This window comes from Cebus imitator, unplaced genomic scaffold (genome assembly GCF_001604975.1).
Source record: "Cebus imitator isolate Cc_AM_T3 unplaced genomic scaffold, Cebus_imitator-1.0 Scaffold122, whole genome shotgun sequence".
In the NCBI taxonomy this organism is placed as follows: domain Eukaryota; kingdom Metazoa; phylum Chordata; class Mammalia; order Primates; family Cebidae; genus Cebus; species Cebus imitator.
Genome location: NW_016107437.1, coordinates 1,656,819 through 1,667,422, shown reverse-complemented (window position 1 = coordinate 1,667,422; position 10,604 = coordinate 1,656,819). Strand labels below are relative to the sequence as shown.

Sequence of the window (10,604 nt, the reverse complement as noted above, 5' to 3'; positions counted from 1 at the left end):
GGAGGGAGGAAGGAAGGAAGAAAGAAAAAGAAAGAAAGAAAGAAAGAAAGAAAGAAAGAAAGAAAGAAAGAAAGAAAGAAAGAAAGAAAGAAAAAGAAAGAAAGAAAGAAGGAAAGAAAGAAAGAAAGGGAAAGAAAAGAAAGAAAGAAAGGCTATGTTCTGACAGATCTAAATATAATAATTTCTAATGAGTACTGTGCTCTCTTGGGGCCCGTATATGGTAGGCTGCCCCCACTCAGACACAACTGGACTCTCTAGGGCCCTGCCTGGGTCTCCATTCCTGTCACCCCAGCAGCACTGCCTAGGATGTCGGCCCCCAGCCCTGGCTGCACATAAGGTGACCAACTGTCCCAGTTTGCCTGGGGCTGAGGGGTTTCTTGGGACACAGGACTTTCAGTTCTCAAACCAGGATAGTCCCAGACAAGTAGGGAAGCTTGTTCATCCTAGCTGCACATCAAAAGCTCCTGGGAATCCTTCAAACTGGAGGGAAGATTCTTCCTGGGGAGGTCATCCCTTCACTATGGAAGTAAACAAGCTCAGGCACAACGGCCGTTGCGTAGTTCCTGGCCACAGGAGTGAGAAGGACCCCACAGTCATAGTGGCATCTTCCTATGTAAGGTTGGGGACACATTGGGATCTTTTCTGGTTCCTGACCAAATTATAATTTCTGAAAGGCCTTTCTTACTCCCCTTCTCCCACTTGGCTCATTCTTTATCCTCACTGAAGCTTCAATGGAAATATCACCTCCTCCAGGAAGTCCCCCTGACCTCTTCCAGAGAGAAGTTGATTAGACTGTCAGCTCATTGAGGACAGCAGCCTCAGTCATTCAAGTGCTCAATACATCTGTTGAATGAGTGATGGAATGACCATGTTAACCAGCAAATGGGTTCATTAGCTTCAAATCCTAGAACTTTCAGCATTTGCCCAGACTGGCCACCATCCAGCTGCTAGAAGCTATTTCCAAAGTGGTGGGCAAAAGGGCAAGAATGACCCTGGAGATCCATCTCCATGCAGGTGCTACAAGCCCAGCTAATGGCGCAGGGAAAGCTTTGTGCAGACCCGCGAGACAATCCACCCCTTTGCTTACGCAAACTCCAGTTTCTTTAGGTCCCGAACAGCAGGGAGCTCCCCAGCTGTGTCTTCTGAGGAACTTCTCGTCCTGGAGAGAACAGGCAATATTAGGGGGAGCAGGCACTGCTGTCACTGAGCCCTTACCCACAGGTCCCATGATGACTGCCCCAGTGCCCCAATTCCCCCCGGGGGGGCATGGATGCCTTTCCTTGGGGCTGCTGCTGTCTTCCTGTTAAAAAAAAAAGATCTGCCTAGGTGTGGTGCCTCATGATTATAGGCCCAGCAGTTTGGGAGGCTGAGGCAGGAGGATCACTTGAGGCCAGGTATTCAAGACCAGACTGGACAACATAGCAAGATCCCTGTGTCTACAAAAACTTAAAAAATCATCCAGTGTGATGATGTGCAATTATTATCTCAGCTACTGGGGAGGCTGAGGCAGGAGGAATGCTTGAGCTCAGGAGTTCTGAAGCTGCAGTAAGCTATGACCGCATTACTGTACTCTAGCCTGCTAGACAGAGTGAAACTCTGTCTCTAAAAAATAATAAAAATAAAAATAAAAGATCTCAGGACTGTATCTTTCACGGAAACGAGCCTCAGCTTAGGCACTTACCAGTACCTATCCCAGACAGCATGTAAGAGGTGCTCAAACAATGTGTGATGAAGGAATGAATGAAAGACAGTTAACTTGTTCTGTAATCAAGTTTTGTCTGCCTTCTGGACCTTAGCTTGGCCATCTACAAATTCAGGACAACAGTTGTCCTAAATGCTTCAAAGGGCGGCAGTAGGTGTCATTTCTGTTACTAGATACACAAGCCATCCTTGTTAACTCCTAGAGGGGGAGAGGTTCTCCATGGCTTTAGGTAAGACTTGGGCACATGATGGCAAGTTATGAATGCAGTGAAGTTTTCGATCCTGAAGGGTCTGCCTAGTCAGCGAGAGGTTCTGGGTAGCCACTGCCCAGAAAGACGGCATGGGGTATCTCAAAGAACAGGGGTCCCTGGAAATTCCCATGACAAGTTTGATCATGGGTCCTACATGTCCTCAACCTGCACGGCCTGAACCACCTCCCATCCCCCTCTCCCCTCACCTCTGAGTCTGCATGAGCTTTCCCAGGTCTTCCACATCCTTCAGGGACTTGGCTTTGAAAGGCTCGATGGTGAACTTCTCCTCTGCTGCCTGAAGTAGCTTGGTCTCCCCATGCTGCCGTAGGGACTCCCACAGTGCCACTGTGTCACTCAAGGCAGCCCTGTGGAGGGAGGGCCTCAGACCCAGGTATGGTAACCAGGCTACCTTAATGGAACGGCAGCTCCATAAGGGCCCTCTGACCTATTAAGATACTTTCCTTCCTTAGCTCAACCTCTACCTTTCCCAGAAAGCCTTCCATGACCACTTTAGCCTTTGTTGAGTCCTACTTTCTTACAACTCTCATGGTGGTTTTCTTTCCCTTTTTGCTCTGGCTACCAGGAAGCTCACTGCCAAATTCTTGGCACAATGATGTAGGACTTTACAGCTTGGGTAAAGTATGTTTAGGGGGGAATATGGAAGCAGTCCTCTGGAGATTAAGCTGAAATGCTCAAGTAGACTGCAGACCGACTTATTGAAGCCAAATTAAGGAATTTAGATTCATCCCGACAGTGGTGGAGTATCCTTGAAGGATCACAAGCAGAGGTAGAATATAACAGGATTCAAGCTCTGAGACGATTGCTCTGGTTGCTGAAGATCAAATGGAGGGGTAGAGGAAAGATTGGAGGCAGAGAGTCCAAGGAGAGGCCATGGCTTTACTGTAAGCATGAGATAATGGTGGCTTACTCCACAGGTGGAAAGAATAAACAAATTGGGGCCCAGGTCAGTCTCCGATTCTAGCCATGTCCCAGTGAATGGCACATAGCGGAGTCTCAAATATTTATTGGGAGAATGCCACTGACTCTCACTTGCTGTGTGGCTTTAGGCGAGTGGCTGCCCCTCTCTGAGCCTCAACATCCTCACCTTAAAAATGAAGAGAATCAGGGCAGGTGCGGTGGCTCACCCTTGTAATCCCAGCACTTTGGGAGGGTGAGGTGGGTGGATCTCCAGGTCAGGAGTTAGAGACCAGCCTGACCAACATGGTGAAACCCCCTCTGTACCAAAAATACAAAAATTAGCTGTGCATGTTGATGCACACCTATAATCCCAGCTACCGGGAGGCTGAGGCAGGAGAATTGCTTGAACCCAGGAGGTGGAGGCTGCAGTGAGCTGAAACTGTGCCCCTGCAGTCTGCACTCTAGCCTGGGCAACAGAGCAAGACTCTGTCTCAAAAAAAAAAAAAAAGGAGGAGAGAATCCATTCCGCCCCACCCGGCTGCTGTGCATACTAAAACCCCCCAGAGTGAGCACTGGGCTTGGCACCAAGACCACAATTAATGGCCAACACAGGCGTGCCCCTTCTCCTGGCCCCTGCCCCCACCTGAAATGCGTGACACAGCTGAGTCCCACGAGGCTCCCCAATCCCGAGGGGTCAATGCCAGTGCTGCGGAGATCCAGGGAGAAGTCTCGGCCCGCCGCCTCCAAGGCCTTGCCCAATACATGTGCATCGGGAGGTGTGAGCCGGGTGCCCAGAAACGAGAGGCGGGCGGGGAGCTCCTGCACCACGTGCCGCCAAATCCCAGCCTCCTCGGCCTCGTGGGCGCAGTGCAGCAGCTCCAGCAGCTGACGAGCCCGCAGCGTCCCCGGCTGCAGCCGCTTCAGGTACTTCGCAAGCACTTTCTGCTTCCTGTCCACCAAGGCAGTCGCCGATGGCCCCACCAGGGCTCCCAGGCAGCGGGTGGGAGGCTGGAAGATCAGCCCGGCCAGAAAGCGTGGCACGCCTTCCAGCCAGTTGTCATAAGGCCTCTTCTTCCTGGGGGTCAATGCTAGATACTGCGGGAGCTCCTTGTCCTTGATTTCGCCGCTCAGAGCCAGCCACATGGCCCCCAGGAAGCACTGCAGGAGGAAGCTGCAGAAGGCCAGCTCGGCCGCGGCGGCCCCCGGCGGGTGCTGCACTAAGCCTTTGGCCACTGCCCAGGTCCTCACGTCTGCGGATGGGAAGTGGTCCTCCCGTAGGGTGCTTTGGTGTCTGCGGCCCAGCTCCCAGGCCAGCTTGGCCAGCTCTGCCAGGGCCCCCGGGGGGCCATCACGGGCTGCAGGGCCCAGCAGGCCGACATAGAGTCCCGTGAGCGTGGAGGGCAGCTCGGCGTCCCCCCCCAGCTCCAGCAGGGCCTCTGAGAGCTGGCACACTGCCTGGCACAAAGTGGGGCTGTGGCCATGACTGAGGAGGAATGGCCGGTCCCGGAGGAGCGCCAGGGCTCTGGCTTGCTGCTCCGTCTTCCCTGAGCACTCAAAGTGGCGCATCACATAGGTCTGGGCCTGCTCCACGGAGAAGCCGGAGAGCTCAAACAGGGCATCGGCCTTGCTCAGGCTCTGGGTCAGGCGGCCCCGGGGCCGGGTGGTGAGGAGGAGGGTGCAGCCTCGGAGCAGCTTCCTCTGGAAAAGGCCGGCCAGCAGCCCTCGCAGGGAGCAGGGCTCTGCGGGCGCCGGTCCGCACGTGCTGTGCAGGAAGCCGTCTTGTGCTTCCAGCTCCTCGAAGGCGTCTAGGATGAGCAGAACACGGTCAGGCCTCTTCAAGATGTGGCTGAAGACCTCATCGTCTGCCACGAGTGACCGTGGGCCCAGGGAGAAGAGCAGATCCTGCAGGCGGTAGGCATCGCCCGGACGGTTCAAGCGGTGGCAGGGGACAGAGAAGACGAAGTCGTACTGGGGAAGTCGGCCACAAGCCCAGGCCCGGCTCACTGCCCCAGCCCAACAGCTCTTGCCCTGACCAGCTTTGCCCAGCACAGCAATCACTTGGGTCTCACGCGGCCGCGGACGCTCCCTGGCAGCCAGCAGCACCTCAGCCAGGCCTCCGTGGGCCAGCTGCCGCTCTGCCCAGTCTGGCGTGGCGAGTTCCCGCTCCAGGCTCTTGCTGCTGCTCCTCTCCAGCTTGGCACGCACCAGATCTGCCTCCACCAGGATGCCATCCGGGCCTGCAGGTTCAGTCTGATACGTGTCTTGCAGCAAGCGGTGGAACTGCTCCACTGACTCTGCAAAGGCCAGGGGTGTGTCAGGGAAGGGGGAGGGGAGAGGCAGGGCCAGGGCTCGCCTCCCCGAGGCCAGCACTGCTGCCATCATCTACATCTGTTCCCCACACAGTTTTTTTTTTTTTTTAGACAGAGTCTGGCTTTGTCACCCAGGTTGGAGCGCAGTGGTGCGATCACAGCTCACTGCAGCCTCAACCTCCTGGGCTCAAGTGATCCTCCCAACTCCACCCCACAAGGAGCTGGGAACACAGACATATGACGCCATGCCTGGCTAATTTTTTGATTTTTTTATAAAGATGGAGTCTCACTATGTTGCCCCAGCTGGAGTTCAATGACACAATCATGGCCCACTGCAGCCTCAACCTCGCAGGCTCAAGTGATCCTCCTGCCTCAGCCTCCTGAGTAGCTGGGACTACAAGTGCCCACTGTCAAGCCCAGCTAATTTTTCTTTTTTGTTTTTTGTGGAGATAAAGTCTCACTATGCTGCCCAGGCTGGTCTTGAACTCCTGGGCTTGAGCAATCCTTCCACCTTGGCCTCCCAAAGTGCTGGGATTACAGGTGGGAGTCACCACGTCTGGCCACCTTACAGTCTTCATTAACTGCTTCATTCAGTCACCCAGATACTCATTCATTAGTTCACTCATTTCCATACCCATTCATTCATTCACTCATCCTCTCTCTCATTTATCTGTCTACTCTTTTTAGGCCTTTTCCATCTCTCTCTTTTTTTGTGTGTGATGGATCTTGCTCTGTTGCCCAGGCTGGAGTGCAATGGCATGATCTCGGCTCACTGCAACCTCCACTTCCTGGGTTCAAGCGATTTTCCTGCCTCAGCCTTCCAAGCAGCTGGGATTACAGGCACACACCACAACGCCCGGCTAATTTTTGTATTTTTAGTAGAGACGGGGTTTCACTATGTTGGCCTGGCTGGTATTGAACGCCTGACCTCAGGCGATCCGCCTGCCTTGGCCTCCCCAGGGGCTGGGATTGCAGGCGTGAGCCACTGCACTGGCCACTGTCTTTCATTCCTTCATTTACTCAGTAACCTTTTTCTTCTCTTGTTCACTACTCACTCACCGTGGGGAGGTCATGGGAGGGAGTGCTAAGAGTTAAGACAGTGGAGCCCACGTGTCTGGGTTCAAATCCCGGCTCTACCACTTGCTGGAGCAATCCTGAGCATGTTATACATCCCACCATGACTCAGTAGCCTCATCTGGAAAATGGGGATAATATTGGGGTTGTGTGAGACTTTAATGATTTAATATACCTAACATGCTTAGACCAGTATGTGAGAGCAAGCATTTAGTAACCTAGCAATTCTCCTATTCATTGGTTTATTCCCACTGTCCATCGCTCCCAACCTCATCTCACTTCATCCACTCACTCACTCACTCCGTTAACCACGCCCTCCTCATTCCTTCTCTCAGCCTGAAAATGAGATGTCCGTGCCCACTTCAGGCTTATTGAAGGGCAGCTTTTCAATGAATATTGCGTGAGGGAGTGGTAGAGTGAACGCTGAAGTGATGGCATGATCAAATAAGGGAATGAATGAATGCATGTGTGAGCCAACAAAGAAGGGATTGAATAAGGATCAAGTGAATGAGTGAGATGAAGCCAGATTTGGGCTCCCCAGAACCTGGGGCACCACTCACCAGGCCATTTTGGAAGCTTGTTGGAGCCCTCTCCAGCTGCCTGGCATTGGGTGGGGGTCGTCTTGTGCTCTGGAGATGGAGAAGCAGGTGCCAGAGTTAGGGTGAGGATTACCCCCGGGGATTCCCCTCCCTCTGGGACACAGTCCTTACAGCATTCATGGGCTGACTTTCCCAAGATGGAGGTTGTAAGACAGAGGCCTGAGGCCATATCCATGGCAAAGATGTCTTTCTTTGGCCAGCTATACTTTAACAAATTTCACCCGTTTTTTTCAAAATCACAATTTCAGGCTGGTAATCCCAGGACTTTGGGAGGCTGAGGCGGGTGGATTACCTGAGGTCAGGAGTTGGAGACCAGCCTGGCCAACATGGTGAAACTTGTCTCTACTAAAATTACAAAAAATTAGCCAAGTGTGATGGTGCACACCTGTAGTCCCAGCTGTTCGGGAGCCTGAGGCAGGAAAATCGCTTGAACCTGGAGGGCGGAGGTTGCAGTGAGCCGAGATGGCACCACTGCACTCCAGCCTGGGGAACAGAGCGACAGTCCATCTCAACAATAAATAATAAAATAAAATAAATAACATTAAAATTAAATTTAAAATAAAAATAAAAATCACAGTATCTATGTAAAAATCAGGGTTTTCAGCTTCAAAAAATCTGGCCACATTGGCTTTTTCTGCTGAGTAACAAGCAGCTGAAGGCTGGTGGCTGTGTTCAGATGGGATTTGGATTCTCCAGCTGTCCCCTCCCCCACAACCATGCCCTGACTCCCCCGAGACTCTCCCTGTCCTGTCTGACCCCTAAACATGACCTGCTCGTGGGTCTTATCTGAGACCATTCCTTCCCCAGGGCCTCGATCCTGCTTCCAGTGCCTGTCACAGGCCCCAAGGGTCCTCACCTGTCACGTTTGCTCGGGAGGTCAGGGCAGGCTCAGGCATGCTGGGCAGGTCAGTGGCTGATGGAGCGAAGGGGCTGGTGGAGCCTGGCCGGTCTGGAGATGCCGGGAGGCCATGGACAGTGGGTCCACTGGGAGAAGGTGGTTGACTGGCCTGGGGCACCTCACCTACATTGGAGGTGGAGAAAGGTGTTGAGAACAACCAGGTATTCATTCCAGAAATGCACTTGGGTCACCCCTACTCCAGTCCGGGCTGTGGAGCTCAGGAAGTCTCGAGAGAGGAGAGGAGAACTTCCAAAGGAGGACATTTCAGGACAGAGCCGAGGAAAGAGCTCTGGAGTTACATCTAGCTCCTGGAACCTTGCTTTTCCCATCTGTGAAAAGGGCACAATTAGCTCCCAAGGACCTTAGGGCAGGTGCTACTATAGCACTCTTCCTTTTGTATGATTAGTGCTCATTTTCCTAGATGTTGGGAACTGCTCCTCTGCTTCTGGGACACCAGTGCCTTTTACTGAAACTATCATGCAACCATGAACGGACACTCTGGACTTGCGTGGAAGCATCCTCCTGGCCTCATCCCTGAGAGCCAAAACACAACTTCCCTGGGACAATTCACAACCCCTCAGTGTGGGGGGACAGTAGGGACCATTTTACTGATTAGGAAACAAGACAAATCAGAGAAAGCTATGCAAGGATGCACGCCAAACTATTCACATCAGTATACGAAAAGAGTGAGTCGATTCTCGTAAACACTGCTTATTTGCAATTTAAAAACAAAAATGTTTAAAAAATAAGGAAAAACTAAGGGTCAGAAGGGGAAAGCAACATATGGAAGGCCACACACCACTCTTGGTCAGACCACCTGAGGAATCTCTGCTCCTCTGTTCTGATTTTTGGGAAATGGGGACAGAGAAAGTTGTACCAGGGAGGGAGGATCATGAGAAGGTGCTAGGGCACCACTGCCAAGTGCATGGAGTATGCGGAGGATGAGGTCGGGGAGTAGTCAGGTAGAAGGGAGAGACGGTTGGGGGCCAGGCCCTGTACTCACTGTGGTAGATGAATATACTGGAGACTCCTGTCCCAGCCCCAGAGATTTGCCAGAACCCCTGGGGCAGAGTGGAGAGGGTGGGGATGAACTGGACAGGTTCCTCAGGGAGATTCAGGCAGCTCAGCGAGGAACTGGAGGAAGGCACTGCAAGAGACACAGGCAGCAAGGTGGGAGTTTGCATAGCACCTGTGTTTGTAATTCTGCTTTTGCTTATTTGATTAATGTCTGACTCCCCTAAACGGCCCTAACTTCCCTAAGAGCAGCAGCTGTGTGTGTCCTGCCCTGCTGGCCTTCTTAGCACGAAGCGGAGCAGGTGGCACAGAGAAGGGGGTCCGTGAAAGCTGATGAATTAATGAGGCTTGCAGCTGAATGCCCTCATCGGTGGAGATTCCCTCCTAAGCGTCACATGGACGTGCTTCCTTCCAAGGCGTGTTCTCTGATAGGGACTGAGCTGATGGGGGCCCCAAGAATAAAACTGGCTGGGACAGAGGTGAGTGACACTGCCAGGGTCAGGGAGGGGGGAGATTCAGCTCCTGGCAGTCTTAGCGTCAACTCCTCAGCCACCTCCCAAGAGGGAGAAAGCCCGCCCTCTCCAAGCCCCCCTAACATACTGGGCGTCTGGTAGGTTTCTTCCAGGTGAGTCTGGCCGGAGGCTGGCTCCTGGTTGAACAGAGCAGGCGGTAGCAGGCAGGGCAGGGTGGAGGAGTCGCTCACTGGCCCCACCAGAAAACTGCCAGTCACTACAGTGGGGGGCTCTGCTGTGAGAAAGGGGACTGTGTTAGAGGCTGGTGCTTGGAGGGGACCTTCCTGGGAATGGGTGGGGCTCCAGAATGGCATGGATCTCTCTCCTGGCAGAGGAAATGCTTGTCCTTTTCTCAGCCCTGGCCACAGCTGTGTTGATCAGCAACTGCTCTGTGCCAGGCAGCCCCCGGTCCTCTCCTTGTGACTCGGCCCTGAGAGCTTTGCTGAGCAGGACCCTAGGGCCTCCACTCGAATAGCTGAGGCGTAATAGAACTTTGAACAGGCTGTTAGCTCCATGCCCCTACCACCTCCCACACACAGCTATGAGCCCCTCAGGGGATCCTAAGAGGCCCCAAGCTCTCAGGCTCTGCCCAAAGAAGGGCAGGGGCTGCACCATCCCCATCAGACTTGGGCCAGGAGTTCAATCTCTTCCACTTTTTCTTTTTGTTTTGTTTTGTTTTTTTTTTTTTTTTTTTTTTTGAGATGGAGTCTCACTCTGTCACCCAGGCTGAAGTGCAGTGGCGCAATCTCGGCTCACTGTAACTTCCACCTCAGCCTCCCAAGCAGCTGGGAGTACAGACGCACACCACCACAACCAACTAATTTTTGTATTTCTAGTAGAGATGGGGTTTTGCCATGTTGGCCAGCCTGGTCTCGAACTGATGACCTTGTGATCCACCTGCCTCAGCATCCCAAGTGCTGGGATTACAGGTGTGAGCCAGCGCACCTGGCCCCAGTTTCTTCCATGTAATAGGAATATTTAAGATGGGAGGGATTTGTCTCCCTCATCAGATTAGGAACTACTTGAGAACAGGCAGGGATCACTTCACCATCCTGGGGTCCAGTTTATATGAGCATCTAAGAATATCCCAGCTTCCCTGCCAAGATATCCACCCCCTCTCAACCCCAGTCCATCTGCCCTGCTCACCTGGCTTCCAGTGCTTCAGGTCTGCAGGAAGCTCCTCTGGGAAGGCTGCAGAGAGAACCTGTGGTCAGCTGCCCCAGGGAGAGGGCATCCCAAGCCAGGAGAGGCTCAGGACCCCAGCAGGCCATATGGCCTTAACTTCAAGGCTGGGAAGCGGTCTTAAGGGTCCTTTTTTTTTTTTTTTT

At 53.0% G+C, this 10,604-nt stretch overlaps 1 protein-coding gene across 13 annotated transcripts in view; it reads right to left on the bottom strand.

Annotated features, from left to right (window-relative positions):
* The window catches only part of LOC108312166 (MHC class II transactivator), a 56,931-nt gene that overhangs the window by 13,162 nt on the left and 33,165 nt on the right, over positions 1-10,604 (bottom strand). For 11 of the 13 annotated variants that reach the window (XR_005202064.1, XM_017539963.2, XM_017539950.2 and 8 more), the window contains 8 exons: positions 10,423-10,467; positions 9,365-9,511; positions 8,754-8,897; positions 7,709-7,873; positions 6,814-6,882; positions 3,514-5,164; positions 2,159-2,317; positions 1,088-1,159 (listed from right to left, as the gene is read on the bottom strand). Coding sequence is in view for 12 of the 13 variants with exons in the window: in XM_017539963.2 (XP_017395452.1) it covers positions 1,088-1,159; positions 2,159-2,317; positions 3,514-5,164; positions 6,814-6,882; positions 7,709-7,873; positions 8,754-8,897; positions 9,365-9,511; positions 10,423-10,467 (2,452 nt within the window). In the remaining variant the exon portion in view is untranslated. The remainder of the gene's footprint in view (positions 1-1,087; positions 1,160-2,158; positions 2,318-3,513; positions 5,165-6,813; positions 6,883-7,708; positions 7,874-8,753; positions 8,898-9,364; positions 9,512-10,422; positions 10,468-10,604) is intronic. The other 2 variants (XM_017539951.2, XM_017539949.2) reach the window with 1 other exon arrangement.